General features: G+C 40.2%; 1 protein-coding gene across 3 annotated transcripts in view; it reads left to right on the forward strand.

Moving 5' to 3' along the window:
- The window catches only part of ATP13A4 (ATPase 13A4), a 136,802-nt gene that overhangs the window by 63,148 nt on the left and 52,139 nt on the right, over positions 1–21,515 (forward strand). For all 3 annotated transcript variants that reach the window (XM_060198495.1, XM_016185697.2, XM_060198496.1), the window contains 7 exons: positions 2,213–2,282; positions 6,595–6,729; positions 8,526–8,696; positions 9,760–9,917; positions 10,818–11,006; positions 15,443–15,504; positions 18,191–18,341. In XM_060198495.1, the coding sequence (XP_060054478.1) occupies positions 2,213–2,282; positions 6,595–6,729; positions 8,526–8,696; positions 9,760–9,917; positions 10,818–11,006; positions 15,443–15,504; positions 18,191–18,341 (936 nt within the window). The remainder of the gene's footprint in view (positions 1–2,212; positions 2,283–6,594; positions 6,730–8,525; positions 8,697–9,759; positions 9,918–10,817; positions 11,007–15,442; positions 15,505–18,190; positions 18,342–21,515) is intronic.

Here is a 21,515-nt window from a genome sequence, read left to right on the forward strand (position 1 = left end):
TTATCTTTCTGACTTAGCTCACTTAACATAATACCTTCTAGCTCTGTCCAAGATGGGTCAGAGAAGGTGGGTTCATTGTTCTTGATAGCTGCATAGTTTTCCATTGTGTATATATACCACAGGTTTCTCAGCCACTCATCTGTTGTTGGGCACCTGGGTTGCTTCCAGGTTTTAGCTATTATGAATTGTGCTGCTATGAACATAGGAGTACACAACTCTTTTTGGTTGGGTATTATGGAGTCCTTGGGGTATAACCCCAGGAGAGGAATTACTGGATCATATGGAAGGTCCATGTCTAGCCTTCTGAGAGTTTTCCAGACTGCTCTCCACAGAGGCTGTACCAATTTACATTCCCACCAGCAATATAAAAGGGTTCCTCTGTCCCCACAACCTCTCCAGCATTTGTTGCTGCTGTCCTTTTTGATGTATGCCATTCTTACAGGAGTGAGGTGGTATCTTAGTGTTGTCTTAATTTGCATTTCTCTGACAATCAGTGACCTAGAGCAGTTTTTCATGTTTGTTAGCCTTTTGGATCTCCTCTGTAGTGAATGTTTTGTTCATATCCTCTGCCCATTTTTGGATGGGGTCATTTGCTTTTTTGGTGCTAAGTTTGCTGAGCTCTTTATATACTTTGGTGATTAGTTTCTTGTCTGATGTATGGCATGTGAAGATTTTCTCCCATTCTGTGAGGGGTCTCTCTGTTTGTTTAATAGTTTCTTTGGATGTGCAGAAGCTTTTCAATTTGATATAGTCCCATTGGTTTATTTCTGCTTTAGTCTTCCTTGCAATTGGGTTTGATTCATCAAAGATGTCCTTGAGGTGTAGGTGGGAAACTGTTTTACCAATGTTTTCCTCTAAGTATTTGATTGTTTCTGGTCTGACATCTAGGTCTTTGATCCATTTGGAGTTGATTTTTGTTTCTGGTGAGATAAAGTGGTTCAATTTCATTCTTCTGCATGTTACAACCCAGTTTTCCCAGCACCATTTATTGAAGAGAGCCTCCTTCTTCCATTTAATTCTTTAGGCCCCCTTATCAAAGATTAGATGTCCGTATGTGTGGGGATTTATTTCTGGGCTTTCAATTCTGTTCCACTGGTCTGTGTGCCTATTTTTGTTCTAGTACCATGCTGTTTTGATGATGATGGCTTTATAATATAGTTTAAGGTCTGGGAGTGTGATGCTTCCATTTCTGTTTCTTTTCCTCAAGATGGTTTTGGCAATTCTAGGTGTTTTCTGGTTCCAGATAAATGATTGTAGTGTTTGTTCTATTCTCTTAAAGAAGCTTGGTGCAACTTTGATGGGTATTGCATTAAATTTGTATATGGCTTTGGGGAGAATATTCATTTTGATGATATTTATTCTTCCAATCCATGAGCATGGGATATCTTTCCATTTCTTGGTATCAGTTTCTATTTCCTTGAGTAGCGACTCATAGTTTTCAGTATATAAGTCTTTCACTTCTTTGGTCAACTTTATTCCTAGGTATTTGATTGATTTTGCTGAAACAGTAAATGGGAGTGATTTCTGGATGTCTTCTTCTTCAGATTTAGTGTTTGCATAAAGAAATGCCACTGAATTTTGTACATTGATTTTGTAGCCTGATACCTTGCTATTTTGACTAATAACTTCCAGTAGTTTTCTGCTGGATTCTTTAGGTTTTTCTATGTATACTATCATATCATCTGCAAATAGTGAGAGCTTGACTTCTTCCCTTCCAATCTGTATTCCTTTGATTTCTTTCAGATACTCTGTGATATCCCAAGATTAAAATAATACTTAGCTCTTGAAGCTACATAGGTAACGACATATATTTTTAGTGGTCAGTTTTTTTCCTTATTTTTTTATTCATGACTTAATAGTGATTTACAAGATTATAATAGGGGATGATAAATATTCTTGATGTTATCTAGCTGTTTAAAGCACTAAGTATAAATTTATGGCTATTATAGATCTTTTGAGTAGAAAGGACATACAGGGAAATTTCTTTCTACTAAATAATGTATTTCATATTGTTGAGTGAAGAACACCGTAAGTGGGAAAAGCTTCTCCAGTTGAGCAGTGGCCTACACAATCTGTGTTACCTGGTCTGTTTAGCTGGCAATGAGACAGTGCTCCATCTTTAAAGAATACTAACACCGTGTTGAAAAGTATCAGAAACCTATTCGTAACAACTAAACAAAAATCTGTTTTTGTATTTTCCTTTCCTTTTCAGCAATCTGTAAAACTTCACCGCCTGGTTGAGTCACATAACAGCATTACAGTCTCTGTATGTGGGAGAAAAGGTATGTATGCCTTATTATTTTAAACCTCTGTGCTGCCCCACATGGAGTCTGAAAATGAGCTAAATCTGTATTTTTGATAGTTCCTATTATTCACATCTCCAAATATATATCTTTTCTTATTCAAGTATGTAAAAGAATGAGGCACTTGTGACATTCCCACCTGAAGGAACCAACCTTTAATGAGGTAGTAATGGTTAATAATAGACAAGACATATTTAAAGTGTGCAATTTAAAAGATTCTGATGTACACACCTGTGAAACCATCACTACAATAGAGATAATAACTACTCATTACCCTTCTGCCTGTCTACTTCCCTCTGCCTATTTTCATCTACAGGCAACCTTTACTGTGTTTAGAACTTACATAAATAATATTGTAGAGCATGTAGTTTTACCTTAAATATACTCTGGACTAATTTTTTTTGGAATGAAAATTCATTCACTTTATTAAGTACATCAATAGCCTATTCTTTTTTTAATTCTTGAGAAAACTATCACAGTATGGTTTTACTAACTTGTTCTTTCATTTGCTTTCTACTGTACTTAAGAGCAGTTCAGAAGGGAGAGGGAGATAGATTGTGTGTGTGTGTGTGTGTGTGTGAGAGAGAGAGAGAGAGAGAGAGAGAGAGATCTGCAGGCTTGCTTCACTGCCCCCTTGAACTTGGGGAGCAGGGATACATCATTTTATGATGTAGAAATCTGGGTTGTTTACAGTTTTTGACTATTGCGAATGATGATGCTAGGCACATTTCAGGACACATTTCACAGACAGAAAAACAAAGAGGGAGGTTGAGGTGGGAGAGACAGGTAGGGGAGGGGGAGGGAACTCAGCACCCCACCCACCATTTGTGAAACTTCCATTTGTGCTTAGCACTTCTACTCCAAGTGGTGCCTGAGGCTGGAACCCAGGTCCTCTCCTGACCCCTCCTCTGTATTCTGTTTTGTGAGCTCTAGCTTCCCAGGTGTCTTAGACTTCTCTCTCTTCTGAAGTCAAGAAAACCTCTGGACTTTGTCTGGGTTCATTATCCCTGCATAATAGCCTGGAAACTCTAAAGGAAGTGAGCAACATGGTTGTAGACCACTTACATTTGCTTCCTGTCTCTGTTCCTCTTGTTCAGTATCTAAAAGTTATTGGCTTATATTTTTTGCTCAGAGTTGATTGTTTCATGTGGGATGATAAATCTTGTGGCTAGAAGTGAATGTTCTGAAAATTTACTGTCTAAATTCCATATGATGAGACATTTTGCACATATACAATGATTAAGATGTGACAATGGAACCACATGGACCTATCACCTAGCTTCAGTGATTAACTCATTGAATCCCTGCTTCCTTCTCACTCTTCCTTCCATCTACCCTTCCTTCTTTCCTATCTTCCTTCCTTCCTTCCTTCCTTCCTTCCCTTCCCTCCTTCCTTCTTTTCTCACCTCTCACCCCCCCTCCTTTGTTAATATTTTTATTTCTTTTTCCAGAGCACTGCTTAGCTCTGATATAAGGTGGTGGTGGGGATTGAACCTGGGACCCTTGGTGCCTCAGGCACGAAAGCCTTTTCACATAACCATTGTGTTATCCTCTCAGCCCTCTTCATGAACCTAGTTCTCTAAATCAGATAACATAGCATATAGATTTGAAATCAAAACATAAATGCATATGTACACACATATACAGACACACATATATACACCTTTTACACGTGTATCTAATATATATTTTTCAAATAAAGATCCCAGTGAAGTCTACATACTTACTTACTGCAATCCATTTCTATGTCTCAACTTTATTTAATCCATATATTTATTTTTCAGCATCATTTATTCTATTCTCTCTCCCCTTTACTGTTTTCTGTCATTCTTCTATTTTGTTACCCTGTTCTGATACTGCTTTAGCTTGTTCAACTAGTTGTGTTCTTAGATCAGCTATTTCAGCTTTCAGCTCTCTAATAACCTTGAGATAATTAGTGTTTTCTTCCAGAGTCTCATTTGTTGTTTCTGCATTTCTGATGACAATTCTTTCAAACTCTTTACTCAGTCCTGTGATTATTTCCTTAACTAGTATTTGGATGTTGACCTCATTATTTTGTGCTTCAACCTTTGGGGGGCTTTTAGCTGAACTCTTGTCCTGGTTCCTTTCTCCAATATTTCTTCATGTTGGTTTAACCATTCTATATAATATGTTATGAGGTCCCTCTCTCAGTACTTTTCAAATTACTGATCACTCTTTCCTGGTTTGACTTGTGTCTAAGTAATGTAATTAAATGGTTCACAGTTGTGGAAATTGACAGTTGTTTCAATATTATTTTAGTCCCTGAGTTCGAGCACAGTGGCTTAAAAACCTCTTGTCCTTTTTCTTCCCTGTAGGCTATGGGAGCGAGCCAGAGGGCTTTAAACTATAAATAGGCTTCTTGGCTTAATCCCTCACTCCTGACCAAGAGATAAAGCAGGGTGGGGCAGAGTTAATCCAGTGGTTATGCAAAGAGACTCTCACAGACCCACCACTAAGCCACTGATCTCCTGAGTTTCCTGGTTAGTTCTCTATCCCCTGGTTTCAGCACAGGGCCTCCCTCTGCTGCTCCACCTTCTGAGGTCACTAGAAATGGAGACTCACAGTTGCATTTGGTGAATCTTAGGGAGAGTCCTTTCCTCCCTTCAGCCGTTTTTTTTGTTGGTGAAACAGACTGGAGGTGGTGTCTCAACTGGTAAGCTACCAGACTGTTACCATCCACTTAATCTCTCCCTAGATTCCTCTCTGTCCAGGAGCCACACGCATTTGCACTCACTGGTGATTTGGTGGGTTCCTGTACTCATTCTAGTCCTGTCTTGTTTCAGTCCTAGATGATCTCCTTTGGTATTCTAACTTCCCTTTTTTTTTTTTACAGTGAGAAACATGACTTTCTTTATCCTTAGTATATCTACTTAGTAAATCATTCACCTTGGGGTATAAATCACCCCCATGGCTGCTAGTGATCCTAGACCCCTCAATTGTACTCCTATGTAGTTATCTTTGTAGCCTACTCAAACTTTAATATCCCATATCAGGCTACCAGGAATCCTTCTCTGTCAGAGGCACACCCTACAGCACATGCCGCCATTCTCATACTCTCTGAGCTCTTACTCCCTGCATCAGGCCACATAAACAAAATCATTCATCCTTCTGAATTCTGACACCAGAAATTGGCTGCAGTCCCACTCCACAGCCCATCCAACCCCTGAAGACATGTTTGTCTTGCTTTGTGATTGAAAGGAAGGGAAAAAAGGAGAGGAGAGACTGGGGAGATAGGGTGATTTGCATTGAGAGGTTTCAGATTTGTAGAATTTGATTCCTGGCCACCACAAAAAGGCAGAGCTGGGCTGTGCTTGGGCATAATAAATAAATAAATAAATAACAAATGAAGACAACAGGAACCAAAAACCTACTTGTTCTCTTTGACTCTGGAGGTCATGTGCATTTCAAGGACCAGGGAGATACCTCAGTTTGTTAAACCACCATTTTGCATGCTTGAAGCCCCAGAGACCACAGGTTCAATCCCTGGTATGACAACATTATGCCAGAGCTAAGCAGTGCTCTGGGCCTCTCTTTCATGCACAATAAATAAACCTCTAAAGAAAATGAAGCAGAAGAAAGCAGACACTCAGATTGCCAGCTGGAAGAGAATGAAGAAGGAGGGAATTTTCATTTTTTCTTAGTATAAGAATGAGTTTGTTTTCAAATATTTAACATGCATGCTGTCTGTTAAGATTTCTCGAGATTTTTTTTTGTAGGATTATTTTCTACACATCTTATAAGAAATTTTTTTAAAAAATTTTTTGGTGTTATCTTTATTTATTTATTGAATATAGCCAGAAACCAAGAGGGAAGGGTTGGTAGATAAGGAGAGAGAAAGAGAGTACTGCAACTGAAATACTACTTTAGAACTCACAAAGCCTTCCCCTGCAGGTGGGGACTGGGGGCTCCAAGCCAGATCCTTGCTCATTGTAACATGTGCACTCAACCAGATGCACCACCACCCGGCTCCAGAAATTATTTACATATTATGAGTAATACTCTTTTGTATATATTAGGATTTTCTGAATTTGTCACACAGCTTACTTTATTAGGTTTTGTTTATTTATTCACTTGTCATACAACTTTATGTGATTAAATTTATTGCTTTTTGTCATATTGTTTCTGGATTTTTGAATCAATGTTGAGGACAAGCTTCCTTTTAAATGCTCTGGTTGCTTTTTTTTTTATTGATTAACAATTTAGGTGGATGTTATACTGTGCATTTGTGGGGAAAAAAACCTGACTCAACTTTGTCTCCTCACACTTTCAGCTGGAGTCCAGGAGTTGGAATCACGCTTCCTGGTGCCTGGAGATCTATTGATTTTGACAGGGAACAGACTGCAGATGCCCTGTGATGCCATCCTGATTGATGGCAGCTGCGTGGTAAATGAAGGCATGCTGACAGGTACAGTTTGTTTGTTTATAGCAGAGCTCTGGTGGTGCTAAAGATTGAACCTGAGACCTCAGGGACTCAGATATGAAAGTCTAGTGCAGATATGAAAGGCCAGGTGGTGGCTTACCTGGTCGAACAAATTATAATGTGCAAAGCCCTCAGTCCGCACCTGCAGGGGCGAAGCTTTATAAGTAGTAAAAGCAGTGTTGCAGGTGTCTCTCTCCTTCTCTATCACCCCCATTCCTATCCAATAAATAAATATATATATATATAAATATAAAAAATAAAAGTCTAGTGCATAACCATTATGCTAACTCCCTGACCCCAGCTCATAGGCTTCAAACTCTATAAGCAGTCTCAGGTGTCTCATTTGCCTTACTGACAATGGAAAAGTCTAAGGCCACTGAAGGACATGCCTGTCCCCACAAATTTGACTGAACAGTCCTACTCTGGATGGTTTTAAAAGTTCACATTAGAGCTGCTTTCTATGTGCCGTTTGACACAGTAGCAACTGTCTTCATCTTAGCATTCCCTTCTTGAACAAAGGGGATCTTAGGATCCTGTCATTTTATCTTTAAACATTGTAGAGATCATCAGATATTCCAGCCACCATCTGTGATTTTTATGTTTGGCATATTTTTAAGAAAATAAGTCCTTTGATAAACTTGGAGGTTTTGAATACTTAGTGTCACCCTGAAACCCACAGAGTCCAGTCCAGACTCTCCCTAGCTTGACAGGAAAATGTTGGCAGAGACTTCCTTCTTCTCTGTGTGGGTGACTAATGTTACCTGCTCCTCCAGTCAGAAACTGGGAAGTCACTTTAAATTCTTATTCCCCATGACTTGCTGACATAAAAAAAAAAGTCCATGCGTGTTGTTTTATGGCTTCTTCCTTCTTTCTTATGTTCTGTACTTCCTGCCACTCTCAGCCCTCCACCAGCTGCCACAGTTCTGACCTCACTATCTCTAACTGAGACTCTTGTTTTCCAACTACCTGTCTAGTTTCCAACTTCAATTCATTCGTGTACTGTGGACAGAATATACACTCATGCATATAATTATGATATTACCCTCCTGATAAAAAGCTCAATATTATTCCATCATCTTCCTTCCATCAGGGCTTATGCAATCATCTAATCACCTAAATATAGAAATGCCAGTCCATCCATACTTTGGTCCGCACTCAGCTCTCCTAGTCCTTTAGTCCAGACATCCCACATTCTAGACCACAGGCCTTGCTGTCCCTGAGATGATATTTCCAGCCTATTTCTGCATCTGTGTTTGATTTTACAGTATCTATAGCATGATATTATTTACATGCCCCCTCCCTTTCTTTCTCTTTCTCTCTTGGGATCACCCTGTTAAAGACAAAAACAGTGCACTCCGGACAGCATGTGAGATAGGTCACTTCAGGACATGCACGCTGCCATGTCGGAGTACTTGGACTTGAGTTCTCAGCCACCACACAGGGAGACGTCATGACTGATGGAGTAGTGTTGTGATGTTTTTTCTTCTCTTTCTCTGGATCACCCTTTATCTGAAAAAATGTCAAAAAGAGGCTTCTGGGTATATTTTTAGGTACAGTAGAATTGTACAGGCATGAAGTCTTAGTGCAGCCTTGGCTGCATAAAAAAAAAAGAAAGAAAGAAAGAAAGAAAGAAGGAAAGAAAGAAATGAATACAGCTTCATATTTCTCCAATCCTCAGGCAGCCCTGCAACTAATGTTTACCATATGATGGTCCAATGCACATGCAATTGGAATGAGTGAGAGCACTGCACTTCACACAAGGATTTGTTTGTTTTCTACAGGAGAAAGTATCCCGGTCACTAAAACCCCATTACCCAAGACTGAGAGTGCTGCACCTTGGAAAACACAGTATGAGGCAGATTACAAACGGCATGTCCTCTTCTGTGGAACAGAGGTGATCCAAGCCAAGGGAGGTTGCTCTGGGACCGCCAAAGCCTTGGTGCTGCAGACTGGTTAGTTTGTATTTCTCTTCCTGTGATCTTTCATGACATACTTCCACTATGTTGACCTTAAAGAACAGTGCTAGGGGCTGGAAGGGGTACTAGGTAGCTCACCCTTTGGTACCAACACAAATCTGGCTATTTTTAACGAGTATTGGATTATCAAATGTCTTTTAGTAAAAATGATCATGATGCCTACCACTGATACCATTTGTAGTTTATAAACTATCTCCTCACAGCAACCCAGTAAAACAAAGATGCTTTCTGTCTATCCTTATTTTGTGTACAAGTTGTGAGGCTGAGACTTTCACAGTTTCAGTGATATTTGCAATTTCCTTTTTTTTTTCCCCTCAGATTGCCAGTATGGCTTAGTGCTTGTATGATTTCACTGCTCTGGGCCATCTTTGCTTTCCTTTCAGTTTTAGATAAAAAGAGTAAGAGAGGAGTAGAGATACCTTTGGTGCCAGGCATGACACTCCTATGTGGTGCCAGGGCTAAAACCTAGCTCCTCATGCCTGGCAAATTGTGTGTGCTCTGCCAGCCTTCCCTTGTATCATTCCCAGACCCCTACCCCAACCAACATCTTTGAAAATTCACAGTTACTGACAGCGCTGAAGCTTGGATGCAGGTCTTGTAAGCCAAATTCCAAAATTCTTTCTTGTCATGGCTAATATTAAAAACTAAAAATGTTACACCAAAAAGTATTAGAGAAAATTCATCAGTCCATTACTGGGCATTTAAAATAAATTCAAGTAACTTGTGCATGTACACATGAACTTGTAACTTGTTTCCTTAAAATTATATTTGGAAAAGATGTTCTATGCCCTTAATTTGGTGATTTACTATTTCTGAAACACATTGAAATTAAAAGTAGATGGAAGACCAAAGAGAAATAGACTCTGAAATAGGTAAGACGTTTTCCTTCTGTACATATGCAGGTCCTTGAATTGTGTTTGTATTTAAATACTGTCTCAGTAAATCTAGAGAAAGGAAAGAGAGTGTTGAGTCTTAAGAAGAACTCTTAATAGTAGGATTCATCCTTCTGATAGTGTGGAGTGTGTGCTTGCTACTCCAGGATTCAACACTGCAAAGGGGGACCTGGTGAGATCTATTCTCTACCCCAAGCCAATGAATTTTAAGCTCTACAGGGATGCGATCAGGTTCCTCCTGTGCCTCGTGGGGACAGCCACCGTTGGGATGATCTACACTTTGTGTGTCTATGTGCTCAGTGGGGTAAGCTGCTTTTGCTCTCTTAAGATAGATACCCATATATTCATCTCTCTCTCTTTTATACTCTCCATGTTTGCCTTAACCTAGAGCAGAGTTTACAAGCTTGGGAAATAAAGTCAAAGACTAGCATCTATTTCCATACTATCAATCCCCCAATATAAGCAATTGATCACCAGGCTTCTTAGGAACAACCATCTAATGGAAGGAACACCTTGTTTATGGAAATATCACATAACTCTATTTTTTGAGGCCCCCCCTTAAAAATTGCCACCAGGGTTAATGCTGGGACTAGGTACCAGCACTACAAATCCACCACACCCTGTGGCCATTCCCCGCTCTTCTCCCCTATTTTTTTATTGGATAAGAGAGAGAGAAATTGAGAGAGGACAGGGAGACACAGATAGATAGGTAGATAGGCAGATAGATAGATAGATAGATAGACAGACACCTGCAGATCTGCTTCAGTACTTATGAAGCAGACCCTCTGCAGATGGGGAGCAGGGGCTCAAACCCTGGTCCTTGCATTTGGTAATATGTTGAGCACTTTTTATGCTACCTTTTCATTTCCAATCAGAGAAAACATTTATTCCAACGGCATAGCACTGTGTAGCTGTTCATGAAGAATTATAATAAAACTCAGATACTTTATGCCAGACTCTCAGTACTAAGTCAACAGTGAAGTGGTAGGTACATTGTTCTCTGCTAATATGCATGTGAAAATTGTCACAAGCCTCAATGCACTTTGGCAAAGAACACTGAGGTCATTAAATGTGCTAGTACCTTTTGACTCACTCTTACTATGTCCGGGAATTTGATCCAGAGAGATAAAGAGAATAACATGAAGGGCACAATGCTGTTCATGACCAATTTATCTGGCTCAGCTAAAGAGTGAGTTTCTTCCAGGAAGCTCCCGAAGAAGTGGTGAAAAAAGCCTTGGATGTCATCACAATTGCAGTGCCTCCGGCTCTACCTGCTGCTCTGACTACAGGCATTATCTATGCTCAGCGGAGGCTGAAGAAGAAAGGCATCTTTTGCATTAGTCCCCAGAGGATCAACATATGTGGGCAGTTAAATCTCCTCTGTTTTGACAAGGTAGGTGTATTTCCTCTTCATTCTCATGCTCATTTCCCTCATTTTTATCACCATATGTTGACTCTTTGCACTCTTTTAGAAGACAAGAGGATGGAGTTTCCAGCCTTCATTTTCTCTGGTAGAGTGTGTGATTTTAACAGATAGATCTCTTGGGCTTTCAGTTTTGGGGGGATCTTGAGGAGGAGGTGGCACTGAATAGGTACATCTTCTGGGGGTTCTTTCCACCTCAGATAGTCTATGAAACCCAATTAGCTGAAATGGCATCCCGTTCCTCCATTCTCAGAGTCCTCATACAAAGACAATTGACCCTTGTGACAGTGGCTACTGCTATATTCTTCTTGCTAAGATTATTGCCTGACTTAGAATTAGTGTTCAGTAGATACATACTGGATTAATGAAATGAATAAAAAAATGGAAGAGTTTTACTGATTTACAGTCTCTTGATTATAACAAAACTCTAACACCTTTACTATTTTCCCCATTTGCAGCACATTGCTTGAAGTGATCCCTAAGTATGTGCCAATTACTCTCAACTCTTGTTGAAACCATCTCTTGAATGTATTTATTTGTACCCTGTACATACATGCTAGAGGTGAAGATAGAAATGTAGGGCTGTTCTGTGCCTGGGGCTTAATTTATAACAGTCATACTTGCCATTAACAAAAAAGTTTAATGGTAACAGTTTAACGGTTTAAAGGTTACAGTTTCCCTTAGAAAATGGAGGGTGGGTTTACCATGCAGGCCCATAAGAGGATCCCCAAGTTTTGATTAAGAAGCAAGGAAGGAGTAAGGGGAGAATTTATACCATGTACTTTATAGATGTTTCTGAAGAGAAGACAGGGCAGGGCAGGGCAGGGCAAACAGCTTTTAATTTGGTGAGCTTAAATGAGTCTGGCTTCTAGTTGCACATACCTGGCCCTCAGATGGGTACAGCAGAGGAATATTCCCAGGGAATAGGATAGATGGGATCGATGAGGCGTGTGTGTGTGCGCGCGCGCGCGCGCGCGCGCGCGCGCATGTGCACAGCTGGGACTTCTTCTTCTTCTAGCGTTTGCCCTTCTTCCGTAGCCAGTCAACAGGTCAGGTTGAAAGCTGTCAGGAGCTGCTTGTTGCTGGCTTTGAAAGTGACTGGGATCCATGTGGATTCAGTCGGCTAGGAAGGATCGTCAGTTTCCCCAATGAATGGGTACTCACGGGATGCACCGCGAGAAGGTCGATCCAATGCATCCCAAGCTGGGACTTACTCTGCATATCAATAGCATGCTCTTGGCTTCTTCTTCTAGCGTTTGCCCTTCTTCTGTAGCCAGTCAACAGCATCAGGTTGAGCCTGATGTAAAGTTTCGAGACCTCCTTTGAATCTGGAGAGGTGGCAGTCGTTGACTATGTGGGTCATAGTCTGTCTGAAGCCGCAGGGGCAGTTCGGGTCGTCTCTGGCTCCCCAGTGATGGAACATAGCGGCGCACCGGCCATGGCCTGTTCGATAGCGATTGAGGAGGGCCCAATCATAACGTGCTAGGTCAAAGCCGGGTTGACGCTTGCAGGGGTCTGTGATGAGATGTTTGTTCTTTACCTCAGCTGACTGCCAGCTCTGTTTCCAAGAGACTGGAACAGAGAAGTTCAGTGAAGGCGTAGGGGACCAGATTGGGTGATGAGACGTCAAGCGTTGAACAGGGTGGGCGAAGATATCCGCGTATATTGGCAGGTCCGGTCGAGCGTAGACGTGGGAAATGAACTTAGATGATGCCGCATCCCGACGAATATCTGGCGGGGCGATGTTGCTAAGAACTGGCAGACATGGAACCGGGGTGGAACGGATGGTTCCAGAAATTATCCTCATGGAGGAATGTAATTTGGAATCGACCAAGTGGACATGGGGGCTACGGAACCATACTGGGGCACAGTATTCTGCAGTGGAATAGCATAATGCCAGAGATGATGATCGTAGTGTGGAAGCGCTCGCGCCCCATGAGGAGCTGGCCAGTCTTGCAATGATGTGATTCCTTGCGCCCACCTTTGCTGCAGTTTTTATGAGATGTTCGTGAAATGACAGAGTGCGATCGAGAGTAACGCCAAGATAGACTGGCTGGGCTTCATGCCGGATTCTCGTATCGCCAAGCTGCACATTAAGCTCACGTGAGGCCGAGGCATGGTGTAGATGGAAAACAGATGATACCGTTTTAGCAGTGCTAGGAATTAGTCGCCATTTTTTACAGTAATCAGATATCAGAGACATGTCTTTCGTGAGTGTTTCCTCAAGGATGTCGAACTTGGATGCCTGAGTTGCATAGCAGATGTCATCGGCGTAGATGAACTTCCTTGAAGAAGTTTCTGGGAGGTCATTGATGTAAATATTAAATAGCGTAGGAGCCAGAACAGAGCCCTGGGGGAGGCCACTTGAGACAAGTCTCCATCTGCTAGACTTGTCACCCAGATGTACCCGGAATCTTCTGTTTTGGAGAAGAAACGATATAGTGTTGGCCACCCATGGAGGCAGGCATCTTGAGATCTTGACCAGGAGACCGGGGTGCCAGACCGTGTCATAGGCTGCTGCTCTTGGCTAAACTTGAGCTACATTTCTAAGAGGTGTTTTGCAGTCTCCCCACAGTCAGAAAGGTTTATGATAGTCTCAAAACATAAGAAAATATAGAAAAAGTTTAAATTACATCATACCATTCTGTGCCAGTGAATATAGGCAAAGCCAGCGAGTCAGGAAAACAATAGTGATATTTTAAAAGACTAATTTTTTAATTTTATGCGAGAAGACTGCTTGGTACCCGTGATTAAATCTAGAACTTATAAATGTGAAGCATAAGTTTTATTTACTGATATTCCCCAACCACACCAGCATGTGGTTTTAACCAAAGTAGGAAGTTAATGATGAGCAATTTGTAGAACTTAAATTTCTGGCTCAAATATTTACATATTCTTTTGACAATGGGGACCCATTGAAGGTGCTTCTAGTTTTTAAAAATATTGTCTTTCTGTTTCTTTTTTAAAGAAATATTTATTAATTTAATTGTGTGTGTATATGAGAGAGAGAGATAGAGATAGAGAATGAAAACAGTAGAACATCATTATGGTATGTATTAAGCTAGGGGTCAAACTGAGGCATGCAGGGTGGGGGTAGGTAGCATAATGGTTATGCAAAGATACTCTCATGCCTGAGGCTCCAAAGTCCCATGTTCAATCTCCCGTACTACCATAAACCAGAGCTAAGAAGTGCTCTGGTAAATAATAATAATGATAATAATAATAATAATAATAATAATGCAGTATCCAAACTGAGGCATGCTTGAGAGTATAATGCTTTAGCCACTGCACTAATTTCAGGGTTATGCCCCAATTTATCTTAGTATTATTTTCACTGAGGTATAATACATAAAACTTAAAAATTTAGTCACTTTTAAGTGAGTTTAAGTGCATTCATGTTGTTGTATAACTACCATCATTACCTAGTCCTATAACTTTCTCCATCTTCCCAAACTGAAATGCTGTCTTCATTAAACAGAATGTTAAAGGTTTCTGACGCTATAGAATCAGTGAGATCAATGCTATATTTTATAATTGCTAGGATCTCAAACAGTTTGATTAAAAACACAAGGTTAACATGGCTTTACAGCCATTTTAAGATTATTTTGTGATCAAACTAGCATTATAAGGAAAGCCAGGCTTTATATGAAAACTTATTATCCTTGACTTGGACAAATAGAGGTGGGTAAGATAGTTATCATATAGATATTAATAAGTAGTAGGTAATAATTATATGCAATCATCATCATCATCATCATTATTAGGCCATATAGTATGTTAAGGCATTAAATTAGACACTTAACTTGTTATCATCACCTGTAAACTTCATAACCCTGTGTCATTTCCACCAGGTAACAGATAAGGACTAATGTTAGGAGGGACTAAATTTGCTTAGACCCTGCAATTTGTTTTACACCCAAGTTCAAACCCTTTGTCATTATATTGTATTGAGAAAACTATCAGCAAACATGTTTTTATGAAGTAAGTGTCAAACAGCAAACCATTTCTTTAGGACAGTGAACATTCTACTATCACTGTTGCCAATTACTTGGGACTCCAGTTGTGAACTAGGACTCGCACATTTTATGGCTCTTTGAGGCTTACCAAAGACTTTCCTGTATATTCAGTCTACCAGCAGAGACTCAAGACAAACCTCTGAAATATGTATGCCAGAAATGGTTTTCTTCCTTTTGTCTGAGGGCTCTCAAGTTCAGAGGTTAAATGTTTGTTTGTCATACGGCTGGTATGAGCTCGTCAGTGTTCCCCCTTACTGTGTTCTTTGTTGAAGAGCAGCTGATCTCAGTATTATGCTTGTGATACATAGTTCCTTGTTAAAACAGATCTTGCTGGTCTTCATGATAGGCTGATATATCTTCAGAGTAAACCCAGTGCTTGTTTCTGTTTAGACAGGCACCTTAACAAGGGATGGCTTAGACCTCTGGGGAGTTGTGCCCTGCAATAAGAATGGGTGAGTATCTATGGCTCCATGCATTGAGTTTCTCCTTTCCTAAAACTTTGATTTTCTCCAGAAAAAATGGAGACATTTGGTTTTGGTAAGCAGTGTTTACTAGATAATTTGGCTTAGCTTCTCCTATTCTGAGTAACCCCAAGTTTCAACAAGAGACTCCTATTTCACTTAATACAAACCTTATTTTAAAAGATGAAGCGGAAGTTTTGACACAGCAGTCACATCCTTGTTAAATTTTGCTTGCATTCTATTAGTCAGGGGTCTGAAGTTGTCCCAGAGTGACTCAGCTAGGACAGTACCAGAAGACAGTCACACAGGGAGGCCATATTTTCTGTACAAATTGGAGTCTTGTTGAATTAGGAAAAAGACCCTGCTCTAGTTTGTGTACATTCAGTTTTGGCAAGAGGGACATCTATGCAACTGTCGTTGAGTGTCTTTTTCCTTAGTATTCTCATTTTGGGAATACTGCCTTTTTGGCTGGTGGAAGTTCCTCATTTCCAGTCTGAGAAGACTCAGTTTGGGAAGTTGGGTATGGTGGTCCTGTCCTGGAGCCCTCTGGTCGCCATGTCTAAGTTTGCTTGTTTGCCAGCAATTTCTCTTCTCTGCATCCTTGCATGTGCTCACAACTCCAAGCTTCTGGCATTCATGTTTTGTTACCATTAAAAATATTTTATTTATTTATCCATTTATTGGATAGTGACAGAGATAAATGGACGTGGAAGGGGAGATAGAAAAAGGAGATAGAAAGAAAGACACGTGCAGCACTACTTTACTAGTAGTGAAACTCCCCCCATCCCTATGCGTGCGTGTGCATACACCACACACACACACACACACACACACACACACACACACACACACACACACAAACACCTCTCACAACAGGTAGAAACTAGGGACTTGAACATGGTTTCTTGCACATAGTAACATGTGTGCTCAAATTGACTGTGCCACCACTTGCTTGCTTATCTATCTATTTATCACCTATCTATCTATCTATCTATCTATCTATCTATCTATCTATCTATCTATCTATCTTTTTTACCAGAGCACTGTGTAGATCTAGCTTATGGTGGTGTGGGGGGCTGAACCTATGCCTTCATAGCCTCAGGCATACAAGTCCTTTATATACAACAAGTCCTCCCTAGCTCTGCCTGGTTACTTTTGATGGAAGTATTTCCTTCCCACACTTCCCACCTGACATCACCAGAGTCTATGACATCAAAGGCACATGGTGCTATTCCTATGTGATGCAGATGATTTACAATTTATCTCTATACAGTTTTAATCCCTTCCATTTACTAAAATTTCATATTAAAATATCATTTGTAAACAGTTTTTTTTTTTTTTTTTTAGATTTAAACAAATCCTGAGGCAGAAGATAGCTTCGTGGGTAGAGCATGCTCATTGTCAAAGTCCGTGGCTCAGGTTTCAGCCTAGGCAACACCTGGAAGTGCCCCTAGACTAGGAGAAGCTCTGATACTGCGGTATCTCTCTCTTTTTCTCCCTGTATCTAACTCTGGAATTCAAAAAAAAGTGAGAAAATCAGTCTGAGAGTGGTAAAATCACCCATGTGCAAGGCTTTGACACCATCAAAGATAAACAAACAAACATAAATAAAACCTGGAGCTTCTAACCACAGTTTCCAGGAAGAAGCATGTGTTAAATTTTCTCAAGATCTTTTTTTTCCCCTTGGAGAAAGATGGATTTCGATAGTTCACTTGGCCTCCCTGTTCATTCATAGTTTTCAGCTTCTCCAAAAGCTGGGTGAGTTTATTTAAATATATAAGCATCTTGAGAACAGTCTTTTCCTTATTTCCATATGTATCCTTAACTGTTTCACAACACCAGACATGCATAGTAGTTGCTCAGTAACATTTCTTCACCTAAAATAAATAAAAAATGCTCTATGTTTCAAATACTCTCTACTTACTGAAATGACATAATAGAATTTATTTATTTATGCATTTGTATATTATATCGGGTAGAACTAAACAAAATTTAGGAGAGTGAGAGAGAGGGAAAGACAAAGAAAAGTAGAGAGAGAGAGAGAGGGAGAAAGAGACCTACAGGATTGCTTCACTGCTTGTGAAACTTCCCTTCTGTAGGTGGGGACCAGGAACTTGAACCCGGGTCCTTGCACCTGGTAATGTGTGCATGCCACAAAGTGTGCACTGTCTGGCCCCACCCACAAAAGTTTTGAAACTTTATATTTCAAATATTTTTATTTCGTCTCACAAAATGATTTGTGAGATGTAAATTTTAGGACTGACATAATTTTTAGGTTATTGATCGACCAGACCTTCTTTTCTTTCCCTCTCTTCCTTCCTCTTTCCATTTTAAACTTCTTTTCAGATGTTAAAATTGCCTTCAAATGACTAAAAAAGAAATTTAAAATAAAAAAGTGATAAATTTAATTGGTAACATGACAAAACATGGATGCATCTGACTTATTAAATATCTTCTTGTGAAATGTTAGTTTACCTCTACTATTTTTTTAAATAATCTTTATTTATTGGATGGAGACAACCAGAAATTGAGAGGGAAGGCAGAGAGAAACAGGGAGACACCTGCAGCACTGCTTCACCACTCATGAAGCTTTCCCCCTGCAGGTGGGGACCAGTGGCTTAAACCTGCATCCTGTGCACTGTAATGTGTGCACAAAGCCTTTCCTTTTCTCTTTTAGTTTCCAGGAAGTCCACAGCTTTGCCTCTGGCAAGGCTTTGCCGTGGAGCCCCCTGTGTGCTGCCATGGCCAGCTGCCACTCTCTCATCCTTCTCGATGGGACCATCCAGGGAGACCCTCTGGACCTCAAAATGTTTGAAGCCACCACCTGGGTAAGCATCTGTTTTGCAGAGAATATGAGATGTTTCTTTAGTGCTAGAGCAATACAGGATTAGTACAGCTACTTACTACTTTCAAAATGTGAAGTATGACCAGGAAGATATCAAAAAGGTGGCACACCACTCTTCCATACATGAGGATCCAGAGTCACAGGTTCAGTCCCCAGCAGCCCCTTATGCCAAAGTTGAATGGTGCTCTGGTCTCTCTCTTGCTCTCCCCCTTAAATAAATTTTTTTCCTCAAAATATAAATCATGAGGGCTGGGTGGCAGTGTACCTAGTTGAGTGCTCAAGGACTCAGGTTCAAGCATCTAGCCCTAACCTGCAGGAGGGAAGCTTCACAAGTGGTGAAAAAGTACACACACACACACACACACACACACACACACACACACACACACACACACATATCCCTTCCTTGTCAATTTATCTCTGTATTTTGTTTATAAGAAGTCTTTTAGTAACTCTTTCAGGGCAGGCTTGGTGATGGTTGCCTCCTTTAACTGTTGTCTATCTGAGAAGGTTTTAATCCCTCCATCTAGTTTGAATGAAAGTCTAGCAGGATGTATTATCCTTGGTTCAAACCCTTTTTCATTCAGGGCTCAATAGATATCTTGCCATTCTCTTCTGGCTTTTAGAGTCTGAGTGGAGAAGTCTGCTGATAGTCTTATGGGTTTTTCTCTGTATGTGACTTTTTGTTTTTCTCTTGCAGCCTTTAGGATCCTTTCTTTATCGTTATTTCTTTTCATTGTAACTATGATGTGTCTTGGTGTCTTCTGGTCTGGGTTGATTCTGTTTGGGACTCTCTGGGCCTCTTGAATCTTAATGTCCTTTCTGTTGTTTAAGTCTGGGAAGTTTTATTCTATTATTTCCTCTAGAAAGTTTACTTCCTCTTCTTCTCTTTCTTCCTCTGGTAGACCAATTATATGAATGTTACTTCTTTTGAGATCAGCCCATATGTCTCTGTTGTTGTTTTTGCTGTCTCTCAATCTCTTTTTGAGCTCTTTTACCTCTTTCGTAGTTTGCTCTAGCTCATCCTCTGTCTGGCTGATTCTGTTTTCTGCTTCTGTTAGTCTGCTTTCCCTTCCCTCAGCTTCTTTCTTCAGTTCAGTTATAGTATTAGCTTGTTCTTCTAATTGGCCTTTTAGCTCAGCTATTTCAGCTTTCATTTCTCTAATTAACTCTTGGTAGCTTGTATTTTCTTTGAGGGTCTTATCTGTTGTTTCCCTAATTCTGATAGCCCTTTCCTCCATAGTTGTCTTCATTTCTGTGATTATTAGGTTTATTATTGCTTGCATACTTTTCTTATCTATGGTTACTTCTGCCTGATTTGGAGTTTCTTCTGGGATCCTGTCCTGATTCATTGTGGTAGCAGTTTTATTTGCTCCTGATTTAACCTTTTTTTAAATTGATGTGGTTTTTATCTTTCTGTTCTGTCATTCTTCAGTTGTTGTGTTTTGAGTACAAGCTACACTATACTAAAGAACTTTATGACAAATGCAGTCACCAACCTCAGTAATTACAACAATAGTAACTGAAGCAAGGATTGACGCAGTTCAACCAATACCAATTAGCCAAACAACACCTCCATTCCAAGAAAAAAATAGTAACCAAGTCCAAAAGAAAAAGCAAAGGAAAAAAGGGAAAGCAAGAATAGAAAATTATGCAAATCTACTGTTCATTATAAGTTCTAGGGATAGAAAGAGGAGAAAGGGAAGTAGAGAAGACACACACTCACACACACACAGTCCACTCAAAGTCAGATTTCTTCTCCAAAATAATTCACAAATGAGTATCAGTGAATTCAGATAGCAAAAGAAGGAGGAAGGAAGAAAATAATTAAAAAAGGAAGAGCAGTGAAAGAGGTTTTTTTTTTTTATTATTTAATTAGCTAAGAGGAGGAAAAAAGGAGAGTGGAAAGAAGAGGGAGAGAGAAACAAGTTCCTTTCACAATAGATAGGACACCCAGTCACCTAGCAATGGAAAAAACAACAACAGTTAATTTTGGTCAACCTGAAGCAGGAGGAGGGAAAAGGGATAAGGGTATATAATAATAGCAATAACAAAATAATAAAAACCCTAACAGTCAGTCTGTAGCTTGGACGGCTCCAGATTGGCTGCAGGCAGCCTGAACAAAGATAGCCAATTTCAAGAAGTATAAAAAAACAAACAACAACAACAAAACCAGCCTCTATTTGTCAGTCCAAGAGTGACTTATGGGACTCTATTATGGTGTCACCCTGTCCAACCCATGTTCACCCTCCTACAGACAGTCCAGTATCCTATCCTATCCAGAGAATCCCAGGCTGCAAGCTGCTGCTTTTTGGAGCTCACATCAGCTGCTGCTCTCAAGTCACCATCTTGGCTCTACTCACCTATCTCTGTAGCTATCCAAAATAAGTAATCATATAAAAATAAAAAATGAGCTTTCCAAAATGGAGTCCATATAGAAGTGAGGTGTAGGGGGCTGGGCAGTGGTGCACCTGGTTAAGTGCATGAACTACCATGCACAAGGCCCCCGGTTTGAGCTCCTGCTTCCTACCTGTAGGGGGGAAACTTCACAAGTGGGTGAAGCAGGTCTGTAGGTGTTTGTATTTTTCTCCCCCTCTCTATCTTCCCTCATATCTCAATTTCTCTCTGTCCTGTCAAATAAAACAAGAAAGGGGAAAGACAAAATTGAAGTCCAAGTCCCAGCAATAATCCTGGTTGCAATAAAACAAGCACACAAACAGGAAGTGAGGTGTAACAAGACTGGGAGCAACCCAGATACCTAACAACAGATGGATGGCTAAGGATGCTGGGATCCTGTTAAAAATGATGAGGTCCTCTCCTTTGCAATACTGTGGTCAGAATTTGAAGGCATCATGTTGAGTGAGACAAGCCAGAAAGACAAAGACTAATACTTAATGCTTTCACTTATAGGAGGAACTTAAGAACAAAGGACAATAAAGGAAAACAAAAGATGAAATTTGGACTAAGTATGGCATGTCACACCAAAGCAAACAACAACTTTGGAAGTAGGGGGAGGGACAGGATGAAGGAACATTGGGGTCTTGGTGCATCTTTTAGACACCAATCAAGGGGAAATGAGAGATTGTGCCTGCCTATATGTTAAAGACTACAGTGTAAACCACCACACCTCAATAAAATTAATAGAAAAATTAAAAAA

Source organism: Erinaceus europaeus, chromosome 9, assembly GCF_950295315.1.
Source record: "Erinaceus europaeus chromosome 9, mEriEur2.1, whole genome shotgun sequence".
In the NCBI taxonomy this organism is placed as follows: domain Eukaryota; kingdom Metazoa; phylum Chordata; class Mammalia; order Eulipotyphla; family Erinaceidae; genus Erinaceus; species Erinaceus europaeus.